This window comes from Amblyomma americanum, chromosome 9 (assembly GCF_052857255.1).
Source record: "Amblyomma americanum isolate KBUSLIRL-KWMA chromosome 9, ASM5285725v1, whole genome shotgun sequence".
Lineage (NCBI taxonomy): Eukaryota > Metazoa > Arthropoda > Arachnida > Ixodida > Ixodidae > Amblyomma > Amblyomma americanum.
The window spans coordinates 127,514,897-127,527,096 of NC_135505.1; the positions used below are offsets into that span (position 1 = coordinate 127,514,897).

At 47.7% G+C, this 12,200-nt stretch overlaps 1 protein-coding gene across 1 annotated transcript; it reads right to left on the minus strand.

Annotated features, from left to right (window-relative positions):
- Positions 1 to 11,839, minus strand: LOC144103661 (uncharacterized). The gene is made up of 4 exons (XM_077636323.1): positions 11,794 to 11,839; positions 7,067 to 7,279; positions 5,119 to 5,481; positions 1 to 1,881 (listed from the first exon to the last, which is right to left on the minus strand). Exons 1-4 carry the CDS (start codon positions 11,824 to 11,826, stop codon positions 241 to 243), a joined length of 2,250 nt encoding a protein of 749 aa, XP_077492449.1. The 5' UTR covers positions 11,827 to 11,839; the 3' UTR covers positions 1 to 240.
- Positions 11,840 to 12,200: the final 361 nt, after the last annotated feature.

Genomic DNA, 12,200 nt, shown 5'->3' on the forward strand with positions numbered 1-12,200 from the left:
GCAGTTGTCAGAACTTCTATTTTCACGAGTAGGCCGCTGAGACAGATGTGGCTACGTTCCTTTCTTGATGATCGCTGATATCCGATGAAAATGTTACTCCTATCTATGTGAGCTTAAATGTCACGCTAAAATTATGGGGATGGAAAAAAGTGAAATGTTGAAAAATGCTAAGGTTAAAACTACTAGTCGTCAATGTGGTTAAAATGGAAATACGTGTATACCCTATCGCCGAAATCAAGTCTAGGTCCTGAGCTGAAAAGACATGCGGTCCAAGCATCGCCGAATTTCTGCACAGGTGGTGCTGTTAACACTTTGGAATTGGGAACGTCTGGTACTTGGTTGGTCACCTTGGGGCATCTCTTTGCACAGGCAGGCTATGCTGAACGACTCGTCCTCGATTGTTCTGATGGCGTCCGCCAGCTTCATGTCAAGCATGTTTTTCTTAAAGCCCGCATTTTGGCAGATGATGTCATTACGAGCGTCGCAAGTCATGATTCGATTGAAGGCAAACATAGCACTTGCGGTAAGTTTTTTTCTTTCCAAGAAATCCCCAGCCCTTGACGCTAACATCCTGTTGATCTGCACGGACCGCCACAGACGAAAGTCGTGTGCATCCACCTTTCCATGCAAGCTTTGGAGTCTTAACCTGGACACACTGTAGTTTTCTTTCAGACCCCGTTGCAGACATTCTGCCAGGACAGGGTTCAAATTTTCCTCTTTCTGAATGATGGTCATCTTGATGACGCTTGAGTTAATCTTGAGGAAGCGCTCGAAGCCCTTCGCCGTAGCTTCTTCCAGGCACCACCTGTCCACCTTCAGTGATCTGATCGATGTCGATTGCGATAGTCCTTGTAGGATCAGCAGGCAGGCACCTGCGCCAGTTATAGCGCCGATTTCGACGTTCCTCAGCACGGTACTGCGCCCAAGGAACCACGACAACGACAGGGCAGCTGCGCGATTGATGAATCCCAAGTCGCTTAGGGATAGTGTCCTCAGCCAGCTCGTGATGTTCATCAAACCGTCGAAGAGAGATTCAATCCGACGAGCGCGTGGACACCGGAGCCTGAGTTCGCGGAAGGCGGTGCCCCGATGCAACGCAGTTAAGACCGCCTCTGCTTGACCGTGAGTAAAGACGCAGGATACGCGCTTGCACAAGTCGTTCGCCAAGAGCTCCTGGAACAGCCGATGCTGCTCGTCCTCATCGCCCGTCAGGTCACCGAGTCGCACCTTATTCAAGGTCAAGTTCTGACACAGAGCCTGCGTGAAGGCCAGGGCATCGGTGAAGGAGAATCCGCAGCACTCGAGGTCAAGTGTGCTTAGGGTTTGGTTCTGCTCAATGGCCTCGCTTAGCTCGATGACAGCGCTGCTGCCCAGGCTTGACTTTCGGAACCGCACGAATTCCAGCGTACGACTGTTTTTGATCACAGACCCCAGATGGTTCCAGGCGCTGCTAGTAGCCGACAGCCATGTCATGTCCAGGCTGAGTATGAGACGTCGTAGTGTGGTGTTTGCGGCCAGGGCCGAAGCCAGCGTGTCCAGTGAAGCTACAGCTGTAGACCAGCGCCCAAGTTCCAATTCGTACAGTCGTTCGTTGTCTTTGAGTCTCTGGAACAGCTGGGTCAGGTTGCCGAAGACTTCTAGCCGCAGAGTATGAAGGGGTGTTGCCGCTAGTCTCGAGACGAGATCTGTGTGACGTATTGAGTCGTGAAATTTTCCCCTCAGCTCAAAATGTCGGGGCCTTTGGTACTCCTGCATTCGCCGGACGAGTTTCGCTAGAACGGATACCGTTAGGGTGACGTTGCGAAGGGCAAGTGATTCCAGGTACTTGTTGGTTGTTACCAGGGAAGACAGGTACACGCTGTCGGCGTTTGTCAGAGTCACCTGCAAATCGAGGACATACAATGCTTAGTTGTTAAAGAACTCAATTTCCTTTCATTGTTTTGGCTTTTAGCTGTTGGACTGTAACAATCGTTGAATATCCCCATAACCAAAGCACGTGCACGGTTTATGCTGTTATGCCCGGGGCTCCTCTCCAGCCTATGTTTATTAGAACGCGGACCATCTCCGCATCGTGACTATCCGGCGCAGCCACCACGGCGGAGACAGCGAGCCATCTCTGGAAGCAGCCAACGCGCCTTTGGTAGTGTACCCTTTGTCTACTTGACCAAGACTGCACCCAAGACCTGCCATATGGACCCCCCGGGGGTGACCCTGGTGTCATCTGGGCCTAATTCCCGTGTTTGGCCGCGTCACGGTGCGACTGTCCAACTCCAAGGAACGTCGCGCTGAACTTTGAATAATACAAAAGGCCCCGTTTCCGGTGTCACTTCGGCGTGCCGAGCCATTACTGTCTAGGAGGTAATGGCCGAGCCCGGTGGGGGCGGACATTCGTCATCCCCATCCGTCGCGACCATTATGCAGAAAGGCGCAGTTTTCGACGGTTTTGACTGCTGCCTGTGCCTGCCTTGGGCACCGCGACTTATGAAGAACAGGTGCGGGTCACACGTGTCGACCGCTGATGGATGGATGGAAGGTAGGAGCGTCCCCTTTGAAACGGGGCAGTGGTTGTAGCCACTATGCTCAGTTTTTTTCCGTTATTTTTGTTTAACTCTGCTGTAAGTTGTTAATAAAATTCGCCGTTTTCTTTTAAAAAAGTCTTCCTACACTTTAAAACTTATGTCATCTCTCTGCTTTTGAGCCACCAATCCTCCAATCGCTTTTTGCTAATTTCCACCGCAGATTTATTTACATGACTATTGTTATCTTTAAACGCTAAGGCCTCAGGAAGTGTGACTGTGCCTGCATCGACATCGGGATGGATACCATCACATTTTACCACCTGTTGACCTCGAGAACGCCACCTAGAGGGCGCTCCCTCACCCTCAACACGTGACGGGGGCGTGTCCACTAGTGAGACAGTGTGTGATCATGCGCCAAAGTGAACTTTTCAGGACACTCCTTCCTCGGCAGGCCCGGCCTCTATCTAGGGACTTCTTGAATGAAAGCCTTATAGAACTCGAAAACTAGTGCTGCTGAGATTCATTTGCTCTTTACGTATACAAAATGTAAATAGTTTGTTTAGTTTCTATACTTCTTTGTCGTAACCACGTCTCCGACTTTCTCGTACCTTTTTCGGCACGATCGCGCTACCTGAATCCCGACAATGCCTACTATCTGAAGGTTATCGCGTGATGAAGCCCGTTTCTCGGTGTAAAAAAATGCTGAATAGTACGAGAAAGCAAAAATAATTATCCATTTTTATGCTGTTTCAGTCGAGGCTTCCAACAGCTTCATTTAGCGATCGGTAAAGATGGGGCGTGACTTTTGTTTTGTGGGACCTGCTTGTTTTTCATTATGCGGATTATACGATTTGTCCTCTTGCCGCAATCTCGAGACAATAGACCACCCGCCTTTTTCACGCGATATTTTTTTAGAAAACAGCGCTGAAAGCAATCCTGCTTCGGCTCCAAGCATACGTTCACTAGTTCGAGTGCACCAAAATTAAAGAAGAAGACGCGGCCATTGCGATTAGCTCCTGTTTGCGCGCCAGTGACTGCGCGAATTTCTTTGTGGACATTGCACGTCATTAAATGCAGGAGGACTTCATACTGGGCCCTCGGCTGGGTGCTTTCAAGTGATTTCTTGGTATTTCAAGCTTTACTATTTGTAAGCAGCCCAGTAACTGACTCGCATCTGCTATAAGGCCGGCTGACCACCTTATCTTTACGCACAAAGGAATCAATGGAAATAAACTACTTAACGAGAAGAAATCATGCGTACCAGTGGCGGCGTGTGTCTCCTTTTTTTTTTCTCGTCCTGCATCTTGTTTGCACGTGTCCGTATGTGTATCTAACCTATCCTCACAGTCACGCGGGATTGAATCACGCCCGCATCTTGAACATTTCGATGAAGCATGCCTTAAGAATACCAGGTAATTGAAATTATTCTGGTGCCCTTCACTGCAGCGTCTCAGCACATGCACATCTTTGGGGCGTTAAATCTCCCATATCATACGAGCGACTTCCCTCAAACTGCGTTTTCGCTATTAACATGCTTACTGATCCGGAGTACTCGGGTTCGAACCCGACCGCGGTGGCAGCGTTTCGATGGAGGCGAAACGCAAAGGCGTCCGTGTGCTGTGCGATGTCAGTGCATGTTAAAGATCCCCAGGTGGTCGAAATTATTCAGCGGCCGTCCACTACGGCACATCTTTCTTCCTTTCTTTTTTCACGCCCTCCTTTATCCCTTCCCTCACTGCGCGGTTCAGGTGTCCAACGATATATGAGACAGATACTGCGCCATTTCCTTTCCACAAAACCAATTATTATTATTCTAATAACATGCGCAGTCTTAATTAGCCCGACAAAGTTATGCAGTGGTCATTATCGACTTGGGCGGTGCCAAAGTTAAGGGCATTACGAAGAAAAGCGGGCGCAATTTCAAGGACTATAACGTGTCGATCGGCGTTCAGTCACATTTCCAAAGCGGACGAGACACATGCCGAGTAAATTGCATGCCCTTGACGCGGGTGCGACGGGTCGTGCCTTGATCGCTTTGAAAATAAGTAATAGCATCATGGTCTGCCCATATTAATACGAGCTCGTGTTCCCTTTCACACTCGTTGGGGCTGCACTTAGTGCTGGACTTTCAACGCGACAGCCTTAAGGAGATCGCGTAGCAGAAAATCCGGCGTCGTTGTACGCGGGCGAAAAATCCACGAAAAATCCCCAGAGAAGCACCCCCAGAGGGCAGGTGGGTCACCTAGGTCACGTGACCTCGCGGGTCATCACAACCTGCCCACCGGATTGTGAGCAAACTGCCCGCCGTGGCAGGTGGCAGTTAAATTAATGATTGATCGGTCGGAAGAACAACCTTGGCCAACCGGTGGCAGCACCTGCCATCCCAGGGCAATGGTGCATTGCTTAACGACTGCACCACTGTGCTGGGAGTGATGGAGGACTCCCAGAGATCAATGAATGTAAATTAGATAATGACCAATTCTGCATATATGGGAATGAAGCCATTATGCTATCGCGTCATACCGTTAACTTGCTTAAGTGTCCTATCCAATTTTTTACGTGCCAGAACTGATAAAACTTTTTTTTCACAATTGCTCACCTGGTCAAGTATGACGTGGGTTAGCCTCTCGGTATCGTCCAGCGCTAGCAGTAGCGGGCACACTTGGAAAGGAACCTCCAGCCCATCGAGGCCCTTAAGGTGGACCGTGACGACGCGCTTGCTGATGACTAAGTGCTTCATGAACAGCAGAGGGTGGAAGCGCGCCACCATCGACACATCCAGCTGGACTCCAGAGATGCAGCGGTGCTCACGCAGGAGCCACAGCGTCACCAGGAAGATTAGAATGCCCCTGGGGCCTTCTGTCATGGCGGGACGGTTCGAAATCATCCGGAACTCGAGGGTGTCCTCGTGAAGCTCGATAAACTCCACTCCGAGCGGATTGAAGCTCGTGTTCAGCTCCTCCTGCAAGGAGCCCCAGTACACACACTATAACGAGAGCTTCGAACAGAGCAACTCATTAGTGTATCGAGGATTTATTCGGTACTCAGTCGATATTTGCGTGCAACATGATTTACTTTTAGCGCACAGCATGAACAAGGCTATAGGGGGGAAGCCACAGCACACTAGCGAATGTTTCGACAAGACGCGCACTTCACTTATAGAAGTGGTCTGTATATGTTGTCTACAGACTTCTTAGACTGTTGCCTTCCTAAAGATATTTACTTTTGTCTATTTCTAGTCTATAGATAGAAGTCTACTAAAAGTGTATGACCGTAAATCTATAGCTTGTCTATAGACTGTCTGTAGGATTTTTATCTTCTATAGTCGGGTCTATAAGATTTGTCTATATACTGTCTGTATTTATACGGTTTTATAGACTGGACAGTATAGACTGAAGGCTGTCTACAGACTATCTGCAGAAATTTTTGAAGAATTGTCTGCTTCGACAAGCCCTCTTGTCGAAACGCTGGCTGGCTGACTGCGGCTTTTCTCCTGCCTCTTGCTAACTTCGTGGTGTCAAGAATTTCACTTCCTCATCTTTCTGTCTATCGCGGTTGATTTGCAGTCCCTCTGGGTAAGTCGCAGGTACACCTGAGGCGGCCTTGTGCATGGCATGCGTTGTAAACTGGGAGGACACGTTATGACGACTTCTTCTGCTGCCTCTCCGGAAGATGTGGACTACTTTCTGAATGGATAAACGCGGTTCTCACAGAATTCATCGTGGTCCCGCCATCGAATTTCGCGAGTGATCCACCCACTCCGTGCTCTAAGACCGGTAAATGCACGCAGCAGAAGCGGGGTAGAGTTTTGTACCAATATTTCTTGCAGTTTTGGGCACAGACAGGTGACAGGCGAGGACATGGATAATTCGAGAGCCCCTGTCACCGATGTCAGTTCCTCCAGTATGCACGCATACATACGAAGATGCATCCATGTACAGTCATAAGAGAAAGAAAGAGAGAGAGAGAAGTGGTAGAGGAAAGGCAGGGAGGTCATAAGATCTTTAAAAGAGAACAGGGGAGCACATGACAGTCTCGAACCCTACTTGTGGCGACACGCAACGGCTGCTTTTCGCAACGTAGTCGAAAGAGTTGCTGCAGTGCCTGCTTCTGGAAAACAGGGAATCGAACCTCCCTTTCCACTTTGTTTCCGAAAGCAGCCACCATGCATCGCCACAAGTAGGGTTCGAGACTATCTGCCACTCGCTCCACTGTTCCCTTTCATAAAACTTATGATGGTAGAGTATGCGTAGTACGTAAAATCAGCTCGAACATGAGAGATGAGTGATTATCACTATTCAAGCAATGGTATCCCCATGAATATGAGTGAAAAGCCCACTTCTTCCTTGTTCTCTGGACTGATAATTCCCACGGGATAGTTCAGTAAAGTAGCAACAGAACTCGTTCTTGCGTGCAAGATCAGTGTTCCCTTTCACACTGTTCACAACCGTGCCGTGTTGAGGGCAGTCGGCGCTCACGCTAATGCACATGATCAGTGATTAACACAGGAGGCGTATGATGCACAGTGAGTGTGTTGGAGTCGTTACCGCTTTGGTCAGGGCCCAGCAGCGGCCGCTTCCCCCTTCGCGTTGCGCGCATGTCTCGAGCAGCGAGGGCGTCCGCTGGTCCCTTTTGCGGATCTCTCGGTCAGCCAACTCGAAGGTGTGGATTATCCGGTACGGGCTCTCGAACAGATCCGGGTCGTCCCGGAACAGCTCGCGTGCAAAGAGTAGTGCTCTGTCCAGCTCTATGTCTGGGTACTGCAGGTTCAGTGTATGTAAGCGTCAACGCCTGGACAGGCAGATATATCGACCACCCTAAATCAACTCACGCTAAATGAATCCGTCGTCTGGCGACAGCTACTTCACTTTATTACCTTAAAGGCCCAAATGATTGGGGATATTGCATAAGGGGTGGCTTACATGAACTAGAACAAATTACGTACCCAAGTAAAATACATCAACTACACATATACATACAAACCAATACATGCCGTATTTACTCGATTCTAACGAGCACCCGTTTTTCACGCTGACGATGGCAATAGGGTGTTGCTGACAGTTTATTATTCGTACTCGATTCTAACGCGCATGTCATTTTTATACGTGTTTTCGGGAAAAAGAAGGTGCGCTTTGGAATTTAGTAAATACAGTATATTCTTTAGAGTTTCCTGCAGAAACAACACCTCACACACTGCTTTAACGTTTGCCCACATCCTAGTGCATACGCTTCTATATCATACTACCGCGGTGGGCCACCTCACCTAGCAGTCGCCCCTATTCCAAACCTCATCCCCGTCCGATGGGATGTGGTGCTGTCCAGCTCAGGTATGAAATATCAGCTCAAGATGGTAGGCTGGGTCAGGCGGATGGCAGATGCTGCAGAAGCCCTGGACTGAGAAGCTCTCCAGATCGGGGCACACTTGTGATTGAACCAACTAAATCTTTACATCGCTATCATCATCATCAGTAAAGGCGGGCTTGCGCTGTCAAAGCACAGCTCCACACAAAAGCCCATAGTCATCCAAAGCTGACAGCCTATAATCATATCCATTTGCACCAATACAAATCGCAACCAAAGCACAGCTCAACAAACAGCTTGCTGTTGGTTTTGTTGAAGGGCTGTGCGCAGTCCATATCCCTCTCCGCTCTTCTAATACATGGCGTCGTGGGCGAAAAGGTTTGAAATTATACCCCGAAGCGCATACAATCGAATCTACATAACTCGAACGCTCAGCGGACCAAAAATTCGTTTAAACTACACGGAGTTCTAATCCAAGGGAGACCTATCGGGTTTACCCTAGCACAGATGCATTATTGACGGAACTGTAACGTGTCAGTTTGAATAAACCGCAGGTCTGAATTAAGCGAATTTGAAGTAATAAGGTAAACGTTTTTAAAAGTTGCATTACGTTAGGCGTTGTCGAATGCGGACGCATCCTTAAATTTTCTCGTTCTCTTTTCAGACGTTTCATTAGTGATGGTTAATGACCGCTAGTTTCCAATTTTTAACCTATATGGTGCGAACGTTTGCGCATGACATTTTTTTTTTCTTGCTGTACGGTGGTCGTGCCCTATAACCGCCCGATTGACAAGTATTTTTGCTTTAAGTTCATAGTTTTCCACCGCAACGGCATACGACCATCTACTAGCCATGTGCCTTTGCGCCCAATCACTAGGCACACAACAAACAATACTGAAGTATGTATTTTCGCTTATGCAGGCCTCCACTACGGCACCTCTTTCTTCTTTCACTCCCTCCTTTATCCCTTCCCTTACGGCGCGGTTCAGGTGTCCAACGATATATGAGACAGATACTGCGCCATTTCCTTTTCCCCCCAAAAAACCAACCAATTACTGCCTTCTGGTATTCAACAAATATCGCGTGGCGGGCTCGGTACGACCATATATTAAGCAGTGTCAGTCTTGATACCGTTGCAAACTTTAGTGGCAATGTCGACGATTCAAACCTGCCATGTTATTTGACGTTTAAGCGGGTACATCTGCTGGTCAGTTGGCAAGACATGATTAAAACGAACAGCTGCCACACAGGAAAACAGGGAGGACTCAGCAATGCGCTGGTAAAATATTTGTGAAACACTTTTACTGCTCTGGCGAAATACGCGAAAGTAATTATGATGACGATGATGATGATCTTGTGTTTTAATGGCCCAAGACCAGCTTTTGTCAAAGAGCGCCTCGGCACATAGTATTTTTTCTTTATACAAGGTAGGATCAAAGAACCATTTCCCAAGCGTTTCACCCAGATAAGCCGAGCCCCTGGGCAGGGGAAAGCGTGTTGCTATTGTGTGACCCGTGGGTACTCTGTGGCACTGGGGATCGAACCCCGCACCTCCAGAATGTGAGGCGGATGCTCAAACCACTAGGCTACCATTGCGGTATACGACAGTAATGAAATGTCAGTAATGGTTCAAAGGGGGCTCGTTGAATGGGGAGTTTTGGAGTGAAACTTCTACTCTACGCCCAAAGCTATAAAAGCGGGGCCATCTTTGAAGCCATGATCTTGAATAAATAAATGAGGTAAATAATTCCGCGACTCTGTTTCGAACCTGTGCCGGCGCGATCAGATAAGCTTCGCTGGTCACTGCACGAGGGCACAATGCTACCGCCGCAGCAGATCACGCATACAGTGTTAAACTGCAACACACTCTGGCACTGTGCATTGCACGTCATCGTCTTCACAAACTTCCGTCTGCGGCGCAAAACAGACCAGATCAGCTTAACCTCTATCAGAGCTTGATCTGAGTCTAATATCGTCGCCAGATGGGCCGACAACCCAGCAAAGCAAAACCATAAGACAGTCAGGCTAAACACTGCTTTCGCGCGTCTGCTAGGTTTAACTATGCGTTAAAGCCCTACTATTTTTCTAAGTTCAGGAATGACATGTCACCATGTTCTTTACAGGATGACATGTAGCAGGGGATCTGAGGCAGTCTTCGGTCTCCGCGGCGTCTGGAAACGCGAGTTTTTAGACACCTGAGGCCAGTTTACGGCTCTTCGTTCGCTGTAACCGGGTGGTGCGGTACACTTGTTCGTTATATCTGAGATGCATTGCTATAATAATAATAATAATAATAATAATAATAATAATAATAATAATAATAATAATAATAATAATAATAATAATAATAATAATAATAATAATAATAATAATAATAATAATAATAATAATTGGTTTTGGGGGAAAGGGAATGGCGCAGTATCTGGCTCATATGTCCGCAGACACCTGAACCGCGCCGTAAGGGAAGGGATAAAGGAGGGAGTGAAAGAAGAAAGGAAGAAGGAGGTGCCGTAGTGGAGGGCTCCGGAATAATTTCGACCACCTGGGGATCTTTAACGTGCACCGACATCGCACAGCACACGGGCCCCTTAGCGTTTTGCCTCCATAAAGACGCAGCCGCCGCTGTCGGGCTCGAACCCGGGAACTCCGGATCAGTAGCCGAGCGCCCTAACCACAGACACCGCGGCGGGTGGCTCAACCCTAATACATATTTTGACGGTAGCACCGCCCTCGTTCGTAATAACCAAATATTCGTTATATCTGCGGCCGCTTTAAGTGGGCTAGCTGTATATACTAGAAATATTCGAATGCCACTAGACAGATCAACGAGACAAAAAAAAGAGCGCAGTTCTTTAAAATGCTGAAAGTAATCAGCGGCAGGATTATGATCAACAAACGCTCGTTCGTCGGTCACTCACACCGAAAGGAGCTACTGAATCGAAGGAAAGTCAAAATGCATTTTCATTCCTAAACAGCCGTCGGTAAAGAACCTTTGCCGTGATAGTTGTGGGCAGCGGGCAGCCAGAGTAAAAATGCACGTCCCAGATTGGACACCTTCACCGGTTTTAATTAAATGAACTGCCCGAAATATAACATGCGTATATGCTTGTTTTACATGTTAAAGAAATAGTGACCAAACTTCGGCTGCCGTATGATGTTTCGTGGCATGGTTCGCACAATCCTCGACCCACAAACATATGTTTAGTAATTAGATCATTACTTTCCCAGATTGCAAAAGTTTCCGGTCTGTTATTGAAATAGTTTAACGCTTTAACAAGGTACTTACAGTGAAGCCCACATCAGGATCGAGCGCTAACTTACTGGCATGGGCTGCTATCTTCTCATAGCCAGCAATTCTGGGAAAAATCATTTTTAAGCGGGAAACAGTTTATGAGCACAAATGTTTCATATAATGTAACATTTCACTACAACAATCAATATATCCGCAGATCAAGTGACGGCAGTATTGTATTTGTTCTCTATTAACGTTTTTGCTGTCATTAAAAGCGTTCCCCATTGGTTTTCTATGGCAGTCACCTGTTCGATGCGATCGAAGGGAACACTTTAAGAGAAAGATTCTGCAACATAACAGAAGAATGGATCATTAACTTCGATATTTTCATAACAGTGTCTTACAATTTCCCGATTTGCAGAAATTTTGCTCGAGAATGCTGGACACTGAAACAATGGCTCGAAAATGGCACACCAGCTTGCGTGCTTCGAAGGCGAAGAAAACGGTGACCGCATCTAACACGCTGTTCTTGACGTGTTTGCTCAGGCTTGCAGACAGCTGGCAAGCTTTAAGTTAGCGCTCGTGGCGTGTGCCTCAATGCCCGTCCTGTGTTCCAGCGCTAAACTGATCAATAGTGCATCACTACACTATCCCAACATTCTAAACTTCTACGGTCTGACGTTATGAGCATTCCGACCGCTATCCGAGCGACAGAAATGCAGCGATGGTCACAGCACTTACCGTGCTTGGGGGCGGTGGCGTGTCTTCCGCCATATCGTCGGAAAAAAGGCGGGGAAGTGGTCACACACACACAGCTGCTGCGGAAGTTTTGGGAAGCCTGCCACTAGGGCAATCATGGAGCGCTTAGAAAACATGCGCGTTAGAGCAGAGTTTTTTTTTTTTTGTTCCTGTTTCGTCTGGGCTATAATGCTGAAGCGTTTTCTTGAAGCTGAAAAGAGAACTTTCCGCGTACGTAAGGGCAATGCAGGCGCCTCAAAATACTGGTCAGGTAGGCTGGGCTTATCTGAAAGCTGTACTATGCTATGAACAATCTAGCGATAATGTTCCGCTCACTTATCGACAGGATTATTTTTATCGCCTCTTATTTTCTTAAAAAAAAAAAAAACAGCGGTGTATGTCACGCGTAA

Coding starts and splice junctions, on each gene's coding strand:
- LOC144103661 (XM_077636323.1), bottom strand. CDS start 11,826: ATGGCGGAAGACACGCCACCGCCCCCAAGCACG. Junction 7,280..11,793: donor CGCCACCGCCCCCAAGCACG/GTAAGTGCTGTG, acceptor CTGAACCTGCAG/TACCCAGACATAGAGCTGGA. Junction 5,482..7,066: donor GCTGGGCCCTGACCAAAGCG/GTAACGACTCCA, acceptor GGCTCCTTGCAG/GAGGAGCTGAACACGAGCTT.